Below are 26,398 nucleotides of genomic sequence, written 5' to 3' on the forward strand. Positions count from 1 at the left end.
TTGATTTAGGTAAAACATCCAAACTCTTATGCTGGGACTTCTGGACCCCTACTAGCAGACTCTGTAATGATTCAATAATATGTTTCATCAATTCTTGAAACTGCTTAGTCATCAGCAAGGGAAGATGGAGGCAGCATTATGACCTCATCTGGTGAGAACAACAACATACTAGTTTGTGATGTCACCTTACTGTCTGCACAATCTTCCTGGTCTTCCAAAGTCTCCTTCTGAGGCTATTGAGGAGGAAGTGATGAGATGGGGAGTGTCTCCCTCAATGATCGTCACAGGAGGAACTGGGAGGCTTTGAGAATGACTGGTGGTAGGCAGCCTGAGAGTCCCAGTATGGCCACTGAGGTGAACCATAAGGCAAAGGAGCGGGGCATCCAATGCTGGTCATGCCAGCATGAGACTGTCTTTTAAGTTTCCCTTTCAGGACAGAAAGATGGGAGAATGTCTCATGTAGCATTGTTAGGGGATCCACTGAACAAAGATCTGGGAGTTTGAGGACATCCTCAACATAGTCGAAAGATGGAACAGTTACCCAAGACAAATGCAACTGCCTGTCCCGTGCAGTTGGTACTGGAAAGTTAGGAGGTACCAGAGAAAGATATGGTCTCGATGACCCAGTAGCTGTTGGTACTGACAATTGCTTGATGCCCATTAACAAGGGGGATTCCAGCTTATCTGACATGATCAAATCTCTAGAACATCTAAATTCTTGCAGGAGGTGTAAATGAACCAAATGTGTTAATACCGAAGGAACAGTCTACTTTGGTGGTCCCATCTGGAAAATGGGGCAGTTCCAAAGGCACTGGTAGTTGAGACACAGGTCTGTAAGATGACTCCATTACTGAGGATGTGGATAGCCTCTGTGGTTGCAGATGTCTGTCATCTTCAGACTCCTTGGTGCTGGTATGTGAGTAGCCAAAGACTTCCATTAAATAATGTGTTTGGAGTCTCTGCTAAGTCTGTCATGCTTCAACAGTATTCGGGTTGGTTTCAGTACTGAGATATAAATGGTGCCCATGGTGGTTTTGAAGAACTTCAAAGAGCTCCTGGTACAGCAGCAGCTTGGAGCCTCCACAGAACTCCCTTTGGGACCTAAGGTCTCAGGACCACAGTGTTTCTGAGATGACCAGGCTCTTTTTTTTTTTTTTTTTGATGAAGGCTCTCTACTACAACTAGAAGTTTTCTTAGGTGGCTTGTTGATACCTCCTATACTCTGATGAGGATCTCTGGAGACCAAGAAGCAGAGGTCAAACAGGAAACAAAGAGTGCTTGGAGACCGATGTCTGGTGGCGGGGGAAGGGCCTGAGCTGAGGTTGGTCACAGAGCCTGCTCCATCATCAGGAGCCTAAACTTAATTTCTCTGTTCTTTCTCGATATGGTTTTAAAAATGAGGCACAGATCGTGAGGTTACACCCCATCTTGCTGGTTATTAACTGTTCATGTAGACAAGCTGGAGTATGTGTTAAAGAACATCTTAGCAGTCTAAAGTGTATGAATGGTTCAAAACACAAGGAAAGAGGAACTACATAGGTGATATGATGAGGTATAAATATGAATAGGGAAAATTTATCCAGGGTGACTTGCTCAGGCAGAACCTTCCATTTGGGATTAAACATATAAACACCACTGGCAATATCCTAGCTCCAATGAAGTCAATGGAAAAAAAACACATTGATTTTAGGGGGGGGGGGCAGGTTTTCATCCTATGAGTTCAGAGGCACCTGAAAAGCATGACTGCTTGTCTCTTACACATTCAAACAGTAGTGCTAAAGTATTAAGCATTAGCCTACCTACATTCTCTGTTCCTTTACTACGTCTAGAATAGTGAGGTCATTTGTCTCTCTTCTTCTCTGTATTTCACAGCTAGTTTGTTTTAGTAATAGTATTAGTAGATCTGCAAAAATGCATTGCTGATCTTCCTTTCACAGTGTTTCACTAAGGTAAGTGAATGGCTGCATCCACACCCTGGTCTCCACTCTGAAATAGAATTCAGGAATTCCCTTAAACATCTCATCCCCAAAATTCCATAATTTACAAGTGGAGGCCAAACTGCATTAGCTAGATTTTAAAAAGTAATGAGTTATCGCTTAGATAAAATGAAACCCCTTCAAAGGTTTCTAAGAATGTGACACTGAGGGAAAAATCCAAGGGATTAATTAGTTTACTCGCACTGTCAGAATAGATTACAATATTCACTCCTGGTAGGACCAAATGAGTACTCCAGTACCAGATCCCACCAGGCCACTTGCCTAGGGCTGAGGCATGCTTGAGTAACTTCTCCATCTCTGAAATATGTAGAGCTGCCACATAAACCTCTATTGAAACCTATACTTACTTCTCACCTCTCTGTCAACACAACAGCCTAGTCAGATATTTGTTTTGAGAGTAGTTCTTTTAGTTTTAAAATATTCAACCCTCCACCAGAGAGCTGAGTCTCCCAAGAGTGAAATTCCACAAAAACAGTTCTCAGTCAAGAAAAGAATGTTACATTAATTCTGAAGGGATCCTTGCTTCTATAGGATCCACACATGGTATTTCAAATGGCAGAATTAAATCAAAATGTTTGGGGACACAACTTCTGATGTATGCTTGCACCAAATGTTCACTGCTTTCTAGGTAGTTTCAAGAGTTGCAGTGCCCAGGTGCAAATCTCAATTGTGAAACTAGAAAGCAGTATACTCAACACTCCACCAAAAGATTAATATCAAGAATATGTTGCAGCTGAATACCAGAGAAAACACAATATATGTGGAACAGTCTTCCCAGTGTTGTAGATAGGACTAAACACAAGAAAATTTAATGAACAATTCTGGACTTGTAATGGAAGGGATTAGATGACCTTTTTCATCTGTAATTTGTTATTCTATGTCATTTACTGAAGGTGAATACCTCCCTCCTCCCCTCCCACCCCAAAACTAAATCTAAAACTGAGAGAACATGCTAATCTGTTCTATAATTCTATTAATATCTTTAGAAAAATGTTGTCAACCATTCCAGGCTTTCGTATTGTGTTAGAGATTCACTACCTCATGGATATGTAGAAAGTTGAGTTCTGTAAAGCTCCTATACTAGAAATACCACAATTATGATCAGTATTCTTTTACTATGGTGAACTATTTCCTTCAAAATTCTAAAGAATAATGCCATTCACACCAATATACCTTCCCAGATCTTGTATTATGTTTCACTGTTAGCTACATGACCTCATTAGTCATTAATTTCCATTTTCATGACCTTCATGAATGAATCCAGGTGGGTAGTGGTCAATATAGGGATAGTAATTAATGGGAGGGCACAAGAATCCAGATACCTAATAACTTTAGTACCATTCTTATAGTGTATGCTAAACTGTGTAGACAGTAAATTTATCTGGTTAATTAGAAAAAGAATATAACTGAAATAAATAGTTGTTCTTGCACTTGTCATTGAGAAGCATTTTGCATTTATTTGGCACATATAACAGTAGTAGCAGCAGCAGCTTGCCCTTGGTGCTGATTTCTGACTACTCTAAAATGTCTCCTCTGAGCCAGAATACACTGGCTGTTGCTGATCATGCTGTGAGACACCTGCACTGGCTACTAGGCTTGTCATGATGCACAAAACCCTACCATCTTCAGCTTGACATTGTGCAAGTTATAATTATTCATCCAAATGAATATGTCAAAGCAGCAGCAGCAGACCTCTCATCAGAGAGAAAGAAAAATACATCAAAACATTATCAACCCAGCAGGAAGACAGGGACCATAAGGAAAATTACCCATTTTTAATATGGACGCCATAAAGTCATGTCTATTTTTATTCAAAAAAGGAAAATAAAGATCTTCCAAGTTTCATGTCCATAAGCACTAAAAAGAACTTGAAATAGGCAAAAGCAGACTGGAAAAAAAAAGAACCCAAAAAACCAATTACCTGAAATCTATTTATATTCCCTTTAACAGGAGTTTGTATTTGTATTATAACAGTGACATTTCTACTGCTTCAGTTAAGGGTCTTGTCAGTGTTTCCATTAACGGTGACCTACACATGTTAAAATTAAAAACCTATCAGGATTAGAACTGTATGTTGAATACCCAAAATATCTAGAGCAGGGCAAGAGTCCCACTCTGTATGTCTTCCTTTTTAGTCTTCTTAGGTACCAAAATATTCAACCATACCAGGAACTGCTGGATACTGCTCCAGGCAATATCCTAACAAGTCCTATGCTAAATCACCAACTTGCTGGAGCCTGAATTAGGCCTACAAGTTTAATTCTATACATTCTGAAAAAATGTGTGATTTTCTGTTTTTCTAAGTGTTATATCCTGCTTCCAACCCCCAAATACATTTTTGCAAAAAACTGCCACTCTGATAGATATAAGCAGACTCCATTCTCCGGCAAGGCTCTACAATTGATGCGAATGTACCAGCATACTGCACAGTACGTTGGGAGCTTCATTCAGAATTAGAGCAGACTATCTGCAGTTGGAATGAATTGTCACTTGTTGCAAAGACAGAAAAAGAATAAGTTTATAGATAATTACACTGTGAATAGTCTCTCTTATCCCAGTTGCTTGGAATATTCAGTACCTAATTCTAATCTCAATACATTTTTCCACTTTAAGGTAGTGTAGGTCACATTGACAATGCCAGACTTTCACCTGCTTGCAACATGAATGTAAACATTATCAATTTTAACTTGTCAAACAAGGTTGATTCTTGGGAGGTTTGTTTAAAACCATTTTTATCTTTTAAGTTACTCCAGGTGGTAGTTCTTAAGGTTATCAGCAGCAAACTATCAGAGCTGAAATTTATTGAGCATATTTGTGATGCTTTTAACTTAAGTCAGCTTATATTTTTCAGTCTATCAAAAAAAAAATCAACTCAAATATTTTCAAAAGTTAAACAAACATGAATTTACACAGCCTATATGTGGCTTTAAAAAAAGGTTTTGAAAGTGATATATGCATACACAATATAAAAGTCAGTATTTACAACAAGAGCAACAAAGCCGCTACAATTTACAGACTATACAATATGCATGTAAGTTGTTCCAAAACATGTATGGAATCAACCAAAGCTCTGAAAGTGAAAACAAAACTGTGAAATGTCAAAATATATTTATTATTTCCTATATATATATATATATATTCTTGCCCAGATCTGCAGTTGTTCCTTCATCAAATTCCCAATGCAATAAGTATGTCATCCTGAAAGTGACAAGGCTCAGAGTTTTGCCACTCAGAAATTATGCGACCATCCTAAACTCGTACTGATACAATCTTTATGCCACACCACAAGAAATTAATGTTTTACATACAGTTGCACACTTTTTATTAATAGGTGGAAACCGTAACTACTTGACACGGACAAGATTTTTTAAATATGTAATATTTACAAAAAACAATGTTTAATTTTATTTAATTTAGGAACAAACATCAAATATTTTCTATAGAGTGTTCCAGTTAATTGTCTGTAAATCCGTTACCAAGAACATGCACTGCTGTTGAAGGGAGAGATGCAAGAAATAATGCATGAGAAACATCAGGCCTTCCACAAAAATGGAAAGTAATGGCATTTGGTTCTTAATTAGAACAAATCATTAAACTTACGATACCGTATAATACTCAACTGCTCTTATTAAGCTACATATATTATAAAGAATTTCTATTTGTTTTAGAAAATATTCATCAAGGTTTAGCGGGAGCTTTTCCCCCTGTTATAAGTAATTACTCTCTCATGCATGTATTTCCCAGTATCATTCATAAATATTTGGAGTCTCAGCAGTCCAGTGTGTAAGAGATGGAGTGGGGACTTAGTGCTGACACAGAGTATGTCTACAAGGTTGAGGAAACATTTTAAAAATTGAAAAACCAATGAAAGAAAATTTATTTAAAACTGTGAACTTTGGGGAATTAAATATGAATGCACGAAATATAGCATTTTCCCAAGCATGTGTGAAGGAAAAAATACCAACAAACGGGAAGAGGGGTCAAAACAGTCAAACTTGTTTTTCTTTTTAAATACAACATTACCACAGACCTGTCGTATCAGAAACACAGTGTAAATATATCTTTAAGCTGGTAAGTAAATATAATCTTAGTTATTAGAAAAGGACACAGTATGGATTTTACCTGTGGAATCCAAGAGAGAGCAAATTCAACAGGGAAGTCTACAAAGCAATTTGGTGGTTCTGTAGGATACTGTGGAAAAAAACAACAACACTAATTATTGTTGTGATTTGCCAGTGAAGCTGATGCATTGTTGGGGAAAACTTGATATCAGCTGAGAGAATTTGATAAGGACATTTGAGAGCCTCAAATACCTTGAATACCAATGAAAATATGTAAATTATTCCCCAGACAATAATAAAATGTTAGCAGTTACCATTTAAACAAGAAACTTTCATTTACAGAAAAATTTCAGTATAGCAGATTTCATTGAAGCCGGAGAGCTATCAGTTTGTAAAGTGTACAATGTTTTCAAATATACATATTTTTCTAAAAAAGACAAACGAGGAGAATTCAAGATGGAGGAAGAATGTTTCTTCCCATCTTTTCCTCATCCTGTTTAAAGAAAGGCTAATACTTTTCATATTAATATAGGACCAATGAATGGAAGAACCTGCATTTGCATTCCGAAGTTATTTTTCCAGGTTTAGAAATGTTTAACAACTCTTCCCAAGCCTAGGATTCAACTTCCAATTTGCTGTGATACTCACCAATATATGAACAGCAGTATTACCACCTGTTCAAAACCTTCCACGAGTGAAACTGAATTGCAACTGTGTACCACTTCTTCAAAAACCGATAAACTTGGGCGTGTGATTAACATATTCTCATTTTTTTAAAACAATCAACAAGAAAGAATGCCAAGGGAAGAAAAAATAGCCAGAACAAAAATCAACAGGCTATATACAAATATGAAATCTGATTCAATTTCAAAAGTTTAATTCTTTACTTAATCATTCTTTACACCAACCCAATTTATTGCTTTTTGTAAGCATTACACTATGAAATCTGTGAAAGAGAAACTAGGCATCTCCATTTTCTACACAAATAAAAGGAAAAAAGGAATTAATCTCATAGGAATACACCCATTTCAAAGGCACCCACTATCAAAAACGTCATGACCTTGTGACCTAAAAAGTTACATGGCTCAATCCAATACAACTTTTCCAGTTCCACCAACTGACCCTACCAATTCTTCAGAGAATATACAAGTATTACATATACAAAAAAAATGTATCATGATAAGCAAGTGTGTAGTGGGGCTTTTTCTTGAGGGGACAATACCGTGGCCCCTACCAGAGCCCACATGAGAGATGTGATTGTTGGTCTGAACGCTTCTACCACTGCATCCAATACAGCAATGACCCCAATCAGCATGTTTCTCCTCCTTCACCTTACCCCTACCCAAGTCCCATTATATGCTACAGGAAGAACAGGCAGCACTGGAAACCACTAGAGGTATGAGGATAGCTCCTCAACAGTTTAGGAGAAGGTCCAATGATTAGTTGAGAAGCTATGAATGAGGGAGGAGTAGGGGCAGAGACCAAAAGAAGAGAAGGACAACTGTTTTCCTCATTAATGAAATGGTGTATTAATTTTATAAGACTTTTCTTTAAAAAGTGAGACCCTAATTAACTGGTTAAAAAGTGGTTCAACCTTATAAAGATGATATAAGTCTCCTTCCATCTTCCCCATAAATTTATCACTAGTCCTGGTGACTTACTGAAATTTTGAACATCAGTTTGTTAGAACCCCTTTTCTGACATGTGAGGTTTGACAGAAAACCTCATCTTTATTATCTGCAAATTTTAGATCTGCTCCAGGTAACTTCCCATTATCCCCTATGGTAAAGAATAGTGTATCGAAATTTTGTTTCTCTGTAATATCCGTATCCTCTTTGATCATTCTCCTGACTCCCTTTTAGTCTATTGGACTACTGACTGATGCATGCTATGTTTATTTTTTTAATAAAAAATAAGTATATATCCATTTGCTGTTTAAATTTCCATTTAGCCCTTCTAACTGTTAAACTAAGTCAGATAAGGTAAGTTCCTTGCTGGATTTCCACTTTTTAAAGGAAACTTATTGCTTGAATAAGCTTTTCCCTTTTTCCATTTTAATCACACTGGTTTCAGTCACAGTCATGACTTGCAGACAAGTTAAAAAATGAACACCGGGAAAGGAAACTGAAACAACTGGGCAAGAAACATTTCCAGGGTTCTTTCACCTGCAGAAGCAATATATTTTGCCATTTATCCTAGCGATTTGCCATTACATTTTTCATTAAATATTTCATAGCTTACATAAAAGTATACTTGCTGTCCTACAAGTGTAAGAAATTTGATCACAATGCCTGAAATTATGAACAAATTAAGCCAACACAAGTTTTCCATGCTAGGGACCAGCGTCAATCTTGGGACCACAAGTTAAAATCCCAGCAGTGTTAGTCAATGGATTCCTTTGTCTTTTATAGGTAGGTAAAATGAATTCTATGCATTTTTTGGGGGTCTTTCAGATGTGATGGTGAAAACTGTGTTCCTACTTGCTTTATGTGAATTAAAAAAATTCCTATGGCATTTTTTGCCCTAAACGTCTTGGCCAAACTTTTCTCACCTCACAGTATCATGCTGTATTTTGTGCACCAGCTAATTACCAGCCTCTACCTTATACACTTCTACTAAACAGGACCATTGTTTCTACTGTACATCATTTAGGAAAGCATGTTGGTATCTTTCAGTATGAGGCTCTATATAAAAGTAAATAAGGATCCAGAGGGCACAGACCGCATCAAAATGATAAAGAACACAAATTCAATCACACTTCATGTTAAAGTTAAATTTATAAATAGTAAATACAAGTTAGAGATCACCACATTGTAGGGCTGTCAATCACAGTTAACTCAAGCGATTAACTCAAAACAAATTAACTGTGATTAATTGCAGTGTTAAACAATCATAGAATACCAATTTAAATTTATTATAAATATTTTTGGATGTTTTTCTACATTTTCAAATATATTGATTTCAATTATAACAGAATACAGTGTACAGTGCTCACTGTTAATTTTATTGCAAATATTTGCACTGTAATAAAGATAAATAGTATTTTTCAATTCACCTCATACAAGTACTATAGTGTAATCTCTATCATGAAAGTGCAACTTACAAATGTAGATTGGTTTTTGTTACATACCTGCACTCAAAAAAAAAAAAAAAAGTAACACTTTAGAGCCTACAAGCCCACTCAGTCCTACTTCTTTTCAGCAAATTGCTAAGACAAACAAGTTTGTTTACAGGTATGGGGTCCTACCTGTAATTCCCTACCCTATAATGCACTTGCACAATAAAGAAATTGCACTACAATATTTGTATAAGGTGAATTGAAAAATTTCTTTTGTTTATCTTTATTACAGTGCAAATATTTGTAATAAAATATAAAGTGTGCACTGTACACTTTGTATTCTGTGTACTAATTAAAATCAATAGATTTGAAAATGTAGAAAATATCCAAAAATATTTAGATAACTAGCATTCTATTATTAACAATTCAATTAAAACTGTGATTAATTGCAATTACTTTTTTAATCTCACGATTAATTTTTTTAATCGTTTGACAGCCCTATCACCTTGTATTACAAGTCAAATTAAATTACCAATTTAGAAAAACTTTAATTGAATATTTGAGTATTTGCCTAACAAATTATATATAAAAATATATTTGGAGCCACAAACAACCTACCACACAAACTACTGCCGGAAGAATCTTCTTTTTTATCTTCACAAGTGCCTGCTGTAAGGATCGAATTTTTGCTGTATCACCTCAAAACTTCACAAGATGTGCAACTTCAAGCAGCTGATCTACTTCCTGTTATCTGGACATCAGCCCATCACAGAATAGAAAATAAATACTGACAGAAATCAAACCAATTTTGTTAATGTTTTATCCATGACTAAGAGGTGTGTTTTGTACTCAGAAAAGCACCTTCTCCTCTGAAATACAAATTAAGTATGCAAATAAGTAACTTTTGAGTAAGATGAATTAAAGCAAGTATTTTCAGAAGAAAAAGATTAGTCTGATTACATTCAGTAGAATAGTTATCTAGAATCTCAAAAATGTACCCAACTGTCTAAAAGCTAAATGAGAGACAGAAGGCCTATCATTTCAACAGAACCAGATCAAGTTCCGTAACACAAGATTTAGCATCTAGCTCTGCATTACTGAATACTTCTAATTTTGCTTCAGTTTTCAGTGATCCTCAACATGTGCCAGGAATGTGCAACCTAAAAAAAGACAGAGATAAGGGGTGGGAAAAGGGATATAGTATACACCAGGGTTTGAGCAAATTACGGCCTGCCAGCTGTTTTAATCCTGCCCTTGAGCTCCTGCTGGGGAGTGGGGTCTGGGGCTTGCCCCACTCCAGAGCTCCAGTTGGGGAGCAGGGTCGGGGGCCACTCCACATGACTCCCGGAAGCAGTAGCATGGCCCCCCTCCAGCTCCTAAGTGTGGGGGAATCCAGGGGGCTCGGCTCTATATGCTGCCCCCACCCCTAGCACAGCCCCCACATCTCCCATTGGGCAGGAACCGCATGTCTCTGCGTAGGAGCCGGAGAATGGACATGCCGCTGCTTCCGGGAGCCGCTTGAGGTAAGCACCACCTGGAGTCTGCACCGCTAAGCCTCCCCCTGCCCCAGCCCTGATCCCCTTCCCGCCCCCCAACGCCTCAATCCCAGCCCGGAGCACCCTCCTGCACCCCAAACCTCTCATCCCCAGCCCGAGCCCTCACCCCCCCATGCCCCAAACCCCTGGCTCAGCCCTAATCCCCCTTCTGCCCTCTGAACCCCTTGGTCCCAGCCCACAGCACCCTTCTGCACCCCAAACCCCTCATCCCCAGCCCCACCCCAGAGCCCACAACCCCAGCCAGAGCCTGTATCCCTTCACACACCCCAACCCTCTGCCACAGCCCTGATCTCCCCCCCCCCGAACCCCTCAGTCCCAGCCCGGAGCTCCCACCTACACCCCAAACTCTTCATCCCCAGCACCACCTCAGAGCCCACACCCCCCCGCTGGAGCCCTCATTCCCCCCGCCCCAGTCTGGAGCCCCCTTCCGCACCTTGAACTCCTCATTTCTGGCTCCCCCCCGTATCCTGCACCCCCAACCAGAGCCCTCACTCCCTCCTACACCCCAGCCTGAATTTTGTGAATATTCATGGCCCGCCGTACAATTTCTATTCCCAGATGTGGCCCTCGGGCCAACAAGTTTGCCCACCCCGGCATACACCAAATATTTGTTACAAGTTTTGGTGCAGAGTTCTTTATTTTTGACTGAACTACACTCTGTCTTCCAAATAGCAACCTCAGGTTTGATTCTAGTGTCTTTATATACTACCCTCACAACATTCCGCCTCTTTCAGACACATAAATGACTAGCTAGTTCATAGGATAAATACTTAAGTAAATATGACTTAATCAGCTAGTTTATTGTAGATGGTAACTAAAAAATTGCCTTGAGGAGAGGATATAATATTTTAGAAATCATAAGTTTATCTGATAATGAGATATGGATGCATTTTGAGGACCTTTCCAAACTATAAAACAGATGGACAAGAAAATATTTAGGGATTTCTTCTAAAGCACTTGGTAACCTTATGAAAAAACATTTAACACGACACAGTACTTCAATCATCTACAATAGAACTTGTCCCCTGAAAATTTCACTCTTCTCATGTTAAAGTAAACATCTAATCCAAGAATACTAGACACAAAATTGTATAATTTCTAGTTGTCTTGAAGACTATTAAAAAAACAATCCAACTCAGTCTTGTGTGACTTATATGCCAGTCAAAACAAAAAAACACCCAAGTACTGAATATTAATGTAAGCATCTACTCCTGGTTTTCTGAAATTTCTTTTCTCCTGCTTATTTAAAATCTATTATTTAGATATCAATTTACAATTGATGAAGGAGAACAGTTCTCTAAATACCCTGGTCTGTATCTGTTACTGACCCTCCTGAGCCCAAACATCCCCACAAGAAACCAACACATACTGACAACTACTTTCAGCCTTTACAGCTAAATTAAACTGAGCCCTCCAACTCTTAATAAATCATTCTTCTTACCAGCAAAAGTCTGGTTTCATTTGCATTCTGCCTTTCTCCTTTCGCTCTACAGAAAGGAAAATAAATTGTTTCCTAATTTCCTTGCCTACCCCCCACCATCCCTCAAAACCAATTCTCTTTCTTTTGAGAACGTCAGCAGTACCTGAATCTGAAAAGTATAAAACCTGGACTAGAAAATTAGGTCAGTTTGACTAGGTCCATCAGGGGTGTGAAAAATCCACCTCACTGACTGGAGTAGTTAAGGAGACCTAAGTTTCCTTGCCCACAGCACTACATTGACAAAAGCATTTTTCCATCAACCTAGCTACCACCTCCTGGGGAGGTGAATTACCTACACTGACAGGAGAACCCCTCCCATCACCGTAGGTAGTTTCGTACACTGAAGTACCACAGCAGCTCAGCATTTTATGCGTAGACAAGCCCAAAGAATGTTGACAATGTGGTCAATGCTAGAACTTCATCATACTTACCAACATAAGCAGCAGAAGTAATCAGTAGCAGGGGAATGGAGTATAAAGAGAGTGACTGCTACTTCAATTAAAGTTTGTGCAGATGAAACATATCATGTAGAACAAATAGCAGGGAATCCAAGAAAAAAAAGGCAATGACCAGACACAAGTGTTGGAGGATTTTCAACTTACACTTCATACAATTTCTTCTTCAACATGGCAAGTTAATTCAGCTATTTACATAACCAATATTTGATGGGGGTGGGCACAAAAAGAGTACTCAAACCCATTTCTCTATATGGCCTCTGAAGAAGACAAGATTGGACAACTGAACACTTTGATGGATCATAGGAGAGAACGGACAGTATGTGCTCAGGAAATACAAAGGGAAATCCAAGTACTGGTGTTATCAATAGAAACAACATAGCAAAAATTAAGCAGAAGATATTTCCCAAAGAAGATGATATGAATGACTATCACAAAGCTTTCCTTAAAACTTAATGAGCATTCTTTTTCAATGTGTTTAATATGTGTACTAGTGAAAAATATAAATTCCTATGTCACCAACCATGTTTTATTTATTTTTTTTTTTTTCGCAGCAAGTTTAAATGTCAGACACATTTTTAAAAAGGACAAACACAATTGATCATATCACCACTATAATCTTCTGAAAAAAGAGTTGATTGATGACTATGAATTACTATCTGGTGTGATTGCACTATGTTCTCAGTTGTTAGCATATGAAACTACTGAAATACTAAAACTTACTTTTCTACTAGAAGTCTCTGAGATTTTTAAACTACTGCACTAAAAAGAGTATATAAAAGTAATCAGATACTCAGTAGTGCAATTAACATGATGGCCTTGATCCTCAAAGTAATCATACAGTACAGGGATAGGCTAAAATGTGGTCTTCATTAGATAATACCAAAGAAGAGAGGTATCTGCTCAACAGGAGCAACTTGGTAGATGCTTAGCTATGCTCATTAATGCAGGATTGGATTCCCATGCATCCTCTGTTCTGATCGTCAGATCCTCACCCTTGCTCCAGCCCTTTTACACTAGATATAGGGACAGAGCAACATAAAAGCTCTAAAATCCACAGAATTCCCCCAGAGCTGGAACTGAGGAAGACAGCCACAGGCTGTTCTCTGAAGACCTCCTCAGAAACCTTGGGGTAGGGGGCATACCAGGGGCAGAAAGGTGCATGGGGGTGGGGGAGGCGAGATTCTGAGCAGCACTGCTGTCCAAAGGAAGCTGAGAAAAGGCCGCTACAACTTAGATGGCCTCTTAGACAGCTATAAAAGCAGAAAATTATTTTTAAAAAGGGGTAATTGCTAGAAATTGACTTGTCAATCATAGAAATACTGTTTACAGTAGTGGTGGGCAAACTTTTTGGCCTGAGGACCACATCTGGGTATGGAAATTGTGTAGCGGGCCATGAAAGCTCATGAAATAGGGGGTTGAGGTGTGGGAGGGGGTGAGAGCTCTGGCTGGGGATGCGGGCTCTGGGGTGGGGCCAGAAATGAGGGGTTCAGGGTGCGGGAGGGGGCTCCAGGCTAGGGGTGGAGCAGAGGGGTTTGGAGTATGGGAGGGGGCTCTGGGCTGAGGCAGGGGGTTGGGGTATGGGAGGGGGTACGGGCTCTGGGCTAGGGGTGTGGGTTCCAGGGTGGGGCCAGAAATGAGGAGTTCAGGATATGGGAGGGGGCTGCGGCAGGAGGTTGGGGCACGGGAGATGGTCGGGGTGAAGGCTCCAGGTGGCGCTTACCTCAAGCAGCTCCTGGAAGCAGTGGCTTGTCCCCCCTCCAGTTTCTGTGCGGACGGGCTCTGCATGCTGCCACCATCTGCAAGCACCGCCCCTGCAGCTCCCATTGGCTACGGTTCCCAGCCCATGGGAGCTGCAGAGATGGTGCTTGGGGAACTCCCTGGCTGCCCCTATGCGTAGGACCCGGAGGGGGGACATGCCGCTGCTTCCACGAGCCACACGGAGTGGAGCAAGCCCCTGACCCCGCTCCCCAGCTGGAGTGCCGGAGTGGAGCAAGCTCCTGACCCCGCTGCCTGCTGGAGCTCAAGGGCCTGATTAAAATGTCTGACGGGCCGGATGTGGCACGCAGGCCGTAGTTTGCCCATCCCTGAGTTACAGGTATGAAAAGTTGTCTCTTATCCAAATGCAAAATCTCTGTCTCTAACTTGATGAGATTCATGTAGCAACCCCTCTATGAACATTAAGGCAGGATTACTTCACAAGCGCAGAAGATAGAACATTTGAGACAAGTTATGGTGACAAAAAGGTATCTGCCTAGAAAAGTAAGTGTGAAATATTGTTTATCATCAGCTTTAGAGAAGCACTGCTTCCTAGAAAGAAGGAGGCAACACTCTGGTGGAAAATGGGACGGGGTGAACCAGAGTACGATAGGAATTTGATCTACCTGGATAACTGAGTTTTCTACGTCTTGCATCTTCTTCTGGGTCTTTCAAATAAACAGTTTTTGCACCAATTCAAAAATCTTATATGCTATTTATGTAGAATTTAACAGCTATTCTGCCATCTCAGATTTGAAATTCAAATCTTCAAAATTTTTGTTTTTAAACAGAAAGAAGGAACAGTCTTTTCCCCAACCTCCTTTAAGAAATAGCTGCACTGTTCTGCAAAAATGTTCAAATAATGAAATTCAGTCAGAAATTTTCACCACTCAAGTACAAGATACAAGGATAAATTACTGAAGGTAAGAACATGTAGAAGGGAATGCTATCAAAACAGGCCAATTATTTAGCCTAAAAACACTGAATGTTTTCTTTTTACCCAAAGACCCCACTGTAGTCTCCCATACCTACTCTTCATCTCCACACATTACACAGTAAGTGGCTAAAGAAGCAACCTAACATTCTTTAACACCTGTTACAGGCTTAGTCTTCTGACTGAGTGATCATGAAAAATGGTTACTAACCGAAGCCTGCGTCATCTCTGGCTTGTTGGGTGATGGCGTAGTGGGATGCAAACGTATGGACTGAGGACCAGGTCGCTGCTCTGCAGATATCCTTGATTGGAACCTGCACCACAAACGCCGCCCATGACACCTGCACTCTCATAGAGAGTTTGTTTGAAGGAGCTGGGACTTTTGCCAGGTCATAACAAGTGAGGATACACAATGTGATCCATGATGAGATTCCCTGGGTTGACACTGGACTGCTTTCATCCTGTCCACAATGGCTATAAACAGTTTAGTGGTCTTTCTAAAGGGCTTGGTTCTCTCTATATAGAAAGCAAGTGTACATCTCACATCCAGCGAATGGAGCCTCTGTTCCTCCCTGCTTGCATGCGGCTTAAGATAGAAAACTGTGAGGAAGATGTCCTGATTACTATGAAATTGTGAGACCACTTTCGGAAGAAATGACGGGCGTGGCTGCAGCTGCACCTTGTCCTTGAAAAAGACTTTGTATGGTGACTCAGAGGTAAGGGTCTGGATCTCTGAAACCCATCTAGCCAAGGTGATGGCAATAAGGAAGGCCATCTTCCAGGACAGATTGGCAACATGCTCTTTGGTCTGTGGCTCAAACGGGGGCCTCCATCAACCTCGTCAGAACCAAGTTTAGATCCCAAGGAGGCGTGGTTGTCATACTGCAAATAGAGTCATTCCAACCCCTTCAGAAAGCGGCCAGAGATTAAGTTTCAGAATACTGACCGGCCGCCCATCCAGGGGTGAAATGCAGAGATCGGAGCTAGATGGACTCTTATAGAAGACACAATTAGGTCTTCCTGCTTTAAATGAAGCAGTAATCCAAAATAAAGTTCAGTGAGGACTCAGTAGGTGAAACGCCTTTACGCATCAACCAGATCGACAACCTCTTCCATTTTGCCAGGTAAGTGGCTCTAGTCAATAGTTTTCTGCTCCCCAATAACACCTCACGAACCTATGCTGAACAGGACCGTTCTGCTGGGTTCAGCCATGGAGCTTCCATACCGTCAGGTGAAGCAATGTGAGTTTCAGGTAGAACAGGTGACCAGGATCCCGAGAGATCAAGTCTTGGAACAGTGGCAGGCTGAATGGTGTGTTTACCGAGAGGTCCAGCAGAGTGGTGAACCAGTGCTGGCATGACTTTGAACAGGGCCCTGTGAATGACAGGAGTGGAAGGGAACGCATAGAAGAGCCATCCAATCCAGGGAAGGAGAAAAGAATCCGTGAGTGAATCTGAACTGTGTCCAAGGAAGGAGCAAAACTGAGGGCACTTTCTGTTGTGCCTTGTTGTGAATAGATCCAGCTGGGGAAATCCCCACTTCTGGAAAACAGTGTTCAAGATGTCTGGGCGAATGGACCACTTGTGATGGATGGAAAAGAATCTGCTGAGATAGTCCACTAACTCATTCTGTGACCTCAGTAGGTATGAGGCTTCAAGGTGAATGGAATGGATCATACAAAAGTCCCATAAGCTCAGAGCCTCCTAACATAATGGAGAGAAGCAAGCTCCCTTTTGCTTGTTTATGTAAAACCTTACTGTTGTGTTGTCTGTGAGGACCACTATACAGTTGCCCTCCAGGTGGGGTCAGAACGCTTGCGAGGCTACACACACTGCCCTTAACTCTCTCACATTGATGTGTAACTCTAGCTCCTCCGATGACCAGAGACACTGGGTCTTGAGGGTCCCCAAGTGGGCTCCCCCATCTCATCTTCAAAGTGTCCGTGACTAGAGACTTTGCAGATTCAGGTCTTGAGAAGGGAATGCTTGCACACAGCATCTCCAGATCCAGCCACCACCAAACGAGGGTGGAAATCACTGATGGTGGAAGACAGACCACCTTGTCCAGATGGTGTTGGTCTAGTATGTATATATCAACACCAGCCAAGACTGAAGGGGATTTAAACGTGCATGTTGCACCACATAGGTACAGGATGACGTGTGTCCCAGAAGCTTCAAGCAGTTCCTCGCTGTTGTGATGAGGTGACTCCATAGACTTCGTACGAGTGCCTCTACAGCTATAAATCGGCTCTCTAGGAGAAACACTCTGGCCCACTTAAAGTCAAGGATTGCCCCTATGAATTCTATTCTCTGAACTGGAGAAAGTGTTGATTTTTGCATGTTTATCAATAGTCCCAGATCCTGGAAAGTTGACTGTATCAATCTGACGTGTGCCTCCACCTGGTCTCTGGATCGACCTTTGATCAACCAGTTGTCCAGGTAGAGGTATACTTGCACCCCTCTCCTCCTCAGGAAGGCTGCCATGCACTTCATGAACACCCAAGAAGCTGCCAACAGACAAAAGGGTAGCACTATGAACTGATAATGCTTGTGGTCTACCATAAATCTTATGTATCTTCTGAGACCTTGAGAGATAGCAATGTGCAAATACGCATCCTTTAAGTCAAGCATGGCATACCAGTCCCCTGGATCCAGAGTGGGGATAATCAAAGCCAGAGAGATTATGCAGAACTTCAGCTTCTTCATGAATCTGTTGAAGTTTCGCAGATCCAAGATCAGTCTGAGGTCACCGTTGGCTTTTAGGATCCTAAAGTAACAGGAGTAGAACCACCGTCCCCTTAGCTCCGTTGGAACCTCTTTCACTGCTCCCACTCTTAGAAGCAACTGCACCTTCTAGGCTAAAAGTTTCATGAGAAGGGTCCCTGAAAAGGGATAGGAAGGGAGGGTGGGAAGGAGGGAACAACTGAATTGCAGGATATATTCCACTTCCACCATGCGCAATACCCAACAGCCCATGGCAATGCGGGTCCATGTCCAGTAGAAGTGGGACAACCAGTCCACAACCATAGGGGAAATAGGATCCAGAGGCTGTCCTGGTACACCATCCTCATGTGTACCTTCAAAAGGTCTGTTTGGACCCTGCCAAGTGTCTCGAGGGGGCAGATATCTGGGCAAGTGAGGGTTGAGATGGAGGCCCTCTCTTGTAGCCCCTGTTCCTCCTCTGGCTATACCCTGTCTCATGTCCGGTGCTAGGCATCTCTGGTCAGAGCAATGTCTGCTCCTGGGCAAGGCATAGGATTCTGCCTCCGAAACCAAGCCGGAGGACTCACTCCTGGGCAATCATGGTGGTGCAGTGCTGACCAGAACAGGAGAGCAGTGCCACGAAGGAGAGCAGTGATGTGCCATCATTGCAGGCTTGCATTCAAAGGCACCTGCCTTGGTGCCCTGGCGTCCCATGGTGCCGGACCTGCAACAGACAGTTCACGACCAGCCAGGGATGGTGGCATTGTGAATGAAAGAAGGTTCCTCCCAGCCTCAAAGGTCTCTGGCATTGATGGAAAAGATAGGGACAACATGCCACAGTGGCCATCCCTAGGTGGGGAATCCATTGGCACTGGATTCAATGGCACTCTTTCCAGGGCCAAAAATCGATGGAGCCACACGCCCTGTCAGAGCCTCAGAGTGGCCCAGCATGGGTCGCACACTTTCTGAGTCCCTATTGATCACAGGTCTCAGGGTCAGGGAGCGCCCCCAGTCTATCTTCCTGTGCTTTTTCTTTGGCACCGGTGATGACAAGTAGTGCCAAGAGGCTGGTGCCAGTTTCCTGTGCACCTAGGGATGAATGATGGTGCCAGGAATCCCAGGCCGCTCAATCCTTCCACGGTGCCAGTGAGGAGGAATGGCACTATACCTCTTTTCAAGGATGCTGGGGCACTTCTGACCAACATTGAAGTGCTCGGTGCCAATTCCGCCTGAGGCTCCAAGGTGGGATAAAGAGCCGCCTCCATCAGGAGGAACTTAAGTCTGTTGTCCCTGTCCTTTTTAGTCCCGAGTTTGAAACCCCTACAGATCTTGCACCATTCTTGAACGTGGGCCTCTCCTAGGAACTTAAGACAGTTATCATGCAGGTCATTCACCGGCATCAGTTTGTGGCACACCACACACTGTTTGAAACCCTGGGACTGAAGCATATCCTGGTGCCCAATGCAGGCTACCCCACAAGGTGAGGAACTCTGCTAACTATATTATACTTACTTAACTACACTAATGTAATTGAATGATAACTATTTACAATTTATTTACAGATAAAGTCCACTGAGAGCAACACTTGCGAGATGCAAGAGATGAGTATGTTCCAGCAACTGTCACGGGTGGTAAAAAGGAACTGAGGGAGCAGCGGGGCAGCTGGCCCCTATATTCTACACCATGAGGGCATGACTCCAGGGGGCACCAGAGCCGACTCGACAGATACCACTGAGGGACAAACTTTCCAGCAACAGTGCATGCGGCACATGCACACCTACATTGGAATGAACATGAGCAAGCACTCAAAGAATGAAGGTTTCCGAAATGGCACTGGATGCTAACCTGTAACAGAAGGTTTTTGCAAATGGTGTACAACTTTATATCAAAAGATACTTTTAGATTACTATTATACAGTGTGAGTTTTAAACTGGTCTTAAAAAAAAGTCTTCAGAACAACATTCACTGATTTAATCATTGTTCAAACCACCTGAAGATAAAGGACAAGCACGTAAGAGGTTTGGAAAGAAACCAGTTCACTAACTTCATTATAAAAGACAAAAAAAGAGAGGAATCCATCCTTTCTGGTCATATTTTCTTAAAGTATTTTCCCACAAATAAATTCACCTTTGCATTTAACTTCAGCGTGATTAGATGCTGTCGACCACAAGAGTCTTCTCCTTTTAGCTTGATGGTATTAAGGCCAGTATCTACATATACGACTCTGAAAGGAAAAGAAAACTCTGGTAGTATAAGAGGGAATTATAACTCGTAATCTTTGCTATATTCCTAATTAGTCTGTTACAAATATTAATCAGTGGAAGTCCTGCATGCCAGCCATTGTAGATTTACTGCTGTTAATACATCAGTCTACTACTTAATGCAGTCATATATCTCTGGGTTATTTACAACGCGTGTCAAGGCTCATGCTGTGGTCAGTGAGCACTATGTTTCAGTTTTCCATCACTGGAACCTTTGACACACACAGCATGTTCCTGTCAGCCTCTACTTATGTACACATTAAACTTTCTGTCAAATTCCTTACTCCATTTCTGCAGTTTCTTACATTACAAGACTTTTATGTTCTCTATTTGCTTTTCTCCTCAATGAACTTCTTTTATGATCAATACTGTTATTTTAGAAAATTCAGTTGGTATTGGTTTATATACTCAAATCAATTTTCTAAAGAAAATACAGTATTAGAACAGGTATAAAGTAATTTACAATAATTTTCTTTCATGTTATGACAGTTTTATACAGTATACATGTACCCAAACAAGTGTTAAGTGCATACTGACGGTTGCTAAGTTTTTAAACATATAACCAATACAGAAATTTTGTTTAAGATGCCACAGATTTAAGTTTCCTTCTACAATGGAGACCAATACATTTTAAAATATACCATTCTTTGGAAGTAAGGTCCCTTGAGTAGTTTAAACTATTGCCAAAGATGTTCTAACTTAGCTGAATATTTACCAGTGAACTGGGCATGTGGATATTTTGACACTTTTACAATACCATTCTCTTGTAAAGTTAAAAAGCAGTCTAACCATATTGCACAACTTATCACCTATACTGATGACAAGGCCCATTCGAGTTCAAAACTAGCTTCTGCCTGCTGACCTGCCTAACAGGTTTTTTTAAATAAAAACCATTACATGCTAGTCCAGTCACTGGAGTCAGCACACTGGGCAAATGGCTCTCTTTCAAGAGAAGCTGGGCAGAGGAATTCTTATTAAAGCAGAAAAAAATAGGTCTGAACTGAAGGATATGTATGCTCTTGGATTAGAAGCAGAAGAAAATAGTGAAAAGAAGAAAATAAGGAAAACATTTGTACTCCACCGCACACAGCATCAAATATGCAGGCATTGGAAAAAAATTAATAGAAAAGTGGTAGAGTTGGGGATATGAAAAAGGATGCATTAATCATGAAATAATGTCATCTAATTTTCATGTACGATATCAAATGATTCAAAGTTCTTTTGGGTAATTTGACACTAATATCATTTTCCATAGAAAATTTAAGAGTTGAATTCAGGACTTACATGACAAGGTGTAATTAAGCTTAAGTCAATTGATCTGCATTCATTTAAACCCAGTATAAATTTGGCTCTAGTCTACATCTCCATTTTCAATCAGAAAATCATTAATCCCATCTTTTTCAAAAACCTTGCACCAGATCCCCATAGCAAGTTTTTATAAAGTGAGGATTAAGAGATTCTAAATCCATCCTTCACTTATAGTTGCTGAGAAAAACAAAACATGATTTCATATAGTTAAACAAGGAAATGGATAGTAGAGAAAAATGTAGTGTCATGCCCAATATGTAATGTAACTGGTGCCTGCCACAAAGTATCACCAGATCAGATAGCAAAAAAATAGAGAAAAAAAATTAAAGAGACGCTGTCAAGGTTGTTAGGATTTAAGATTAACCTACCTTGACAGTTGCCCTGTATATTTCAGAACAAGATCCAAAATTGGTTTACTGTTCATTGGAAACTGATGGACATATTCTATCTCAAACACACTTGTTACAAAGGAAACAAGTCTTTAGTTCTGTGAAAAAGTTTTATTTAAAAATACTGGAATCCTTATGGTAAGTCCAAAAAATGGTTAATATCAAATTAGGGCAATTGTAAAGACCTAACAACCCTTAGTGTGCCTTTAAAAATAAAAAAAAAATACATATACAACTGTTATAAATAAATAGTATCATGCCAGCAGCATGATCACATTCAAGACCTTAGCTTGGAAAGACCCTCCAGTCAATTTCATGGACGCTGAAAACTAGGCACACTGCAAAAACTACCAAGTTTTGAAATGTCTTCAGAAAGGGTGCTATGATAGAGAAACCATGTGTATTTGTGCAATAATATACCTATATACACCTACCATATAAAAAAATCCAAGCGAAAGTAACACCTATCTCCCACTTTTCCACACATACTTTTTTGTTTTAGAATTTATTGACAATATATCTTTGCAAAAAGTTGTTTTTAAAAAAATTTCAATTGCCATCTTAACAGTTTGTAATGTTGGAAAAGATCCTCAGGAAAATACACACGCGAATCCTCTATGATGTACTAGTGAATTTAAAATCAATCTGAAAATCCTTACCCCTTAGAGCGTGGGATGGGGGAAATAAAACTTTGACCTCTAGAACTCTCCACTGGTGGATGACAGACTGAAAGAGTACACAGATAGCCTCTCTTTATCTCTAATCAAGGTGTAAGACTTTAATATTAAATAATCCATAACAGAGATGCAGAGCTTGGAGGCAAGCTGTTATACATTACCTAGTGAAAACTAAGGCTAGCAAGCAATTAAAAAAAATGAATCACGATTAATTGCATTGTTAAATAATACAAGAATACCATTTATTTAAATATTTTTGGATGTTTTCTACATTTTCAAATATATTTATTTCAATTACAACACAGAACACAGTGTACAGTGCTCACATTATATTTATTTTTACTACAAATATTTGTGCTATAAACACAAAAGAATTAGTATTTTTCAATTCACCTAATACAAGTACTGTAATACAATTTCTTTATCATGAAAGTTGAACTTACAAATGTAGAATTATGTACAAAAAACTGCATTCAAAAATAAAACAATGTAAAACTTTAGAGCCTACAAATCCATTCAGACCTACTTCTTGTTCAGTCAGTCACTTGAACAAACAAGTGTTTACATTTGCAGGAGATAATGTTCTTGTTTACAACGTCACTTGAAAGTGAAAACAGGTGTTCACATGGCACTGTTGTAGCCGGTGCCGCAAGATATTTACATGCCAGATGCATTAAAGATTCATATGTCCCTTCATGCTTCCCATTCCAAAGAGCTATTATATCCATGCTAATGAGGGGATCTCAATAACGATCCAAAGCAATGAAGACCGATGAATCTTTACTTTCATCATAGGAGTCAGATGCCACCAGCAGAAGATTGATTTTTCTTTTTTTATTGGTTCGGGTTCTGTAGTTTCCGCATTGGAGTGTCGCTCTTTTAAGACTTCTAAAAGCATGTTCCACACCTCATCCCTCTGAGATTTTGGAAGGGACTTCAGATTCTTAAAACTTTGGTCGAGTGCTGTAGCTATCTTTAGAAATCTCACATTGGTACCTTCTTTTCATTTTATCAAATCTGCAGTGAAAGTGTTCTTAAAACAAGCAGCATGTTCTGGGTCATCATCTGAGACTGCTGTCACATGAAATATGTGACAGAATGCAGGTAAAACAGAGCAGGAGACATACTATTCTCCCCCAAGGAGTTCAATCACAAATTTAATTAACCCATTTTTTTTTAATAAGTGTGTTCTCTGGAATGGTGGCCTAAACATGGAGGGGCATACAAATGTTTAGCGTATACGGCATGTAAATACCTTGCAATGCCGGCTACAAAAGTGCTATGCGAACACCTGTTCTCCCTTTCAGGTGACATTGTAAATAAGAAGCCAGCGGCATTATCTCCCATAAATGTAAACTAACTTTTTTGTCTTAGTGATTGGCTGAACACGAATTAGACTGAGTGGACTCGTAGGCTCTAAAGTTTTACGTTGTTTTGTTATTGAGTGCGGTTACGTAACAAAAAAAAAAATCTACATTTGTAAGTTGCACTTTCACGAGAAAGACTGCATTATGGTATTGTATTAGATGAATTGAAAAATACTATTTCTTTTGTTTATCATTTTTACAGTGCAAGTATTTGTAATAAAAGTAGTATAAAGTGAGCACTGTACACTTTGTATTCTGTGTTGTAACTGAAGTCAATATATTTGAAAATGTAGAAGAACATCCAAAAATATTTAATAAATGTCAATTGGTATTCTATTGCTTAAAAGTACGATTAAAACTGCAATTAATCACGATTAATTTTTTGAGTTAATTGCATGAGTTAACTGCAATTAATCAACAGCCCTAGTGAAAACCTTTCTCCATGTCTGAGTTTAGTATTTCACTATCAGTGGCTTTTCGGATTCCAGCAGAATCTTTTGAACTTCAGAGCATGCCAAATCAGAAATAGTCAATCTCCCAGGATCCAGGCTGTAAAGTGGAACAGTTAGAGATTGGGAGTCAGCACGTGCAATGGCATTAGTAGGAGATACTGAGGTGCACAAAATTCATATAGAAATACAGTCTAGACCAGTGATTCTCAACCTGATAACCATTGTGGGCTGCATATGCAGCTCTCTGTGTTACTTGGGCCACATCCACACAATATATATACTACCTATATGGCCCTGAGGATGTCAGTGGCCACTGCTGTGCACTGATTGGACCAGAAGAGGGCTGTGGGTTGAGAACCCTGGTCTAGATGCTGGAGGAATTACTATGACCCATGTGCTCTTCTCGCATATTTTTGCTCACCAGTGGGATTAGTGGAAAGGATTACTGAGGAGACGGGGGGCTGTGGTGCCTTTAACTTAACTGTTTGTATTCAGCCCTGCTCTGGAAGAGAAAAGAGAACACAGCACACTTGTGCGCTGACATAACTATGCTGGTATAGTCTCCGTAGTGTAGATGTATCACTGGCCATGTAGTCTCTGAAGTCTGTGCCCACAGTGTTCTCTGTTAGTGCACTACCTGTGCTTGCCAAACACAGACATAAGATGCACTTGATGAGCTAGGCATCAGTTTCACACAGCCATGCCCTCGCAAAGCTGTTGGGACTGAACACCTTGTTTGTTGATGTAACACATGACTATCTTCTTGTCAGTGTCTTGAACAATACTGTCTTATCAGTAGTAGAAAAAAAATTGATAACCCACCTTGTAGCTCTCAGTTCCAGAACATGGAGTTTGATCTCAGGTACATTCCATCAACTACGAACTGTTAGCTCCTAGGGGTGTGCAAATTAGATGCACTTGTGATGATCACAGTAGATAGGAACAGAAGACTAAATGTATTCTCTGAGAGTTCACAGCATTGGAAAGTCCTACGGTTGTTTTGTTGTTACATATATAAAAAATACTCTGTCTTCTTTGCCTGCATTTTAGCCAGGGGGCTCACTTAGATACGCAGGGGAAACTTCATCCTGTGAATTACAAGCAGGAACCATGTTCTTTTTGGCTAGTAAAAGGCTTGTACAAAAGAACTGGGTCTTTTATCAATAGACATTGCCCATCTCTCCTTAAGGGAGGGCAGATTATGGCTTCTCATAAGAAAGTATTAGTTTGGTATCTGCTGAAGAAATCACCACTTGACAGTTTTACCTGTCAATATCTCATCTGTCTTTTCTGGTTAAGGCTATTGAAAAAGTGGGGGAAAAGCAACTCTGAATATCTGGTAGCCTCAGACCTCTTGCACTCTTTTCAGTATGGGTGCCAACCAGGGTATGGAATAGACTGCTCTGGTTACATTGGTAGATGACCTCTTGGTAGTGAATAAAGATTTCATCACCATGCTATTATTAAATGCCAGATGGCAACACTTCATGCCAACAATATCAAAGCTAACTCCTTTGTGGATCCCAGCAGAAGAGGCTAGAGCTGTTTTTTGGATGGCTCTGTTCTTTTCTATTGGATAGCTGCTCTCTCGCTCTCTCTCTGAGGGAGCTCTCATGTGGGGTTCTGCAGGTTTCCATCTGGTCACTCTCCCGTCCAATGTGTATTTAGGGTAATTGGGAGGATTAGTCAGGAGATGGGGGGGTTGTGGTGCCTTCAGTATGCTGATGACTCCCACCTTTGTCTCTCTATCACTTCATCCACCCATAGGTCAATTGCCTTGGCCAGTGTTTGGAAGACACTGGGGCATGGAGAAGAGTTAACTGGCTGGTTGAAACACAGTCTGGAGAAATCTGAGAGGATGTTGATAGATTCATAGATTTCAAGGAGAAAAGGGACCATTGTGTTAATCTAGTCTGAACTTCTGAATGACACAGGCCATAAAA

At 40.4% G+C, this 26,398-nt stretch overlaps 1 protein-coding gene across 3 annotated transcripts in view; it reads right to left on the reverse strand.

Moving 5' to 3' along the window:
• Nucleotides 1-26,398, reverse strand: part of FANCL (FA complementation group L) — an 89,483-nt gene that overhangs the window by 43,538 nt on the left and 19,547 nt on the right. For all 3 annotated transcript variants that reach the window (XR_014711014.1, XM_084624468.1, XM_084624469.1), the window contains exons 6-7: nt 20,129-20,225; nt 6,120-6,188 (exon numbers count right to left, since the gene is read on the reverse strand). Coding sequence is in view for 2 of the 3 variants with exons in the window: in XM_084624468.1 (XP_084480594.1) it covers nt 6,120-6,188; nt 20,129-20,225 (166 nt within the window). In the remaining variant the exon portion in view is untranslated. The remainder of the gene's footprint in view (nt 1-6,119; nt 6,189-20,128; nt 20,226-26,398) is intronic.

Source organism: Lepidochelys olivacea (genome assembly GCF_965140295.1).
Source record: "Lepidochelys olivacea isolate rLepOli2 genome assembly, chromosome: 3".
Taxonomy (NCBI): Eukaryota; Metazoa; Chordata; order Testudines; family Cheloniidae; genus Lepidochelys; species Lepidochelys olivacea.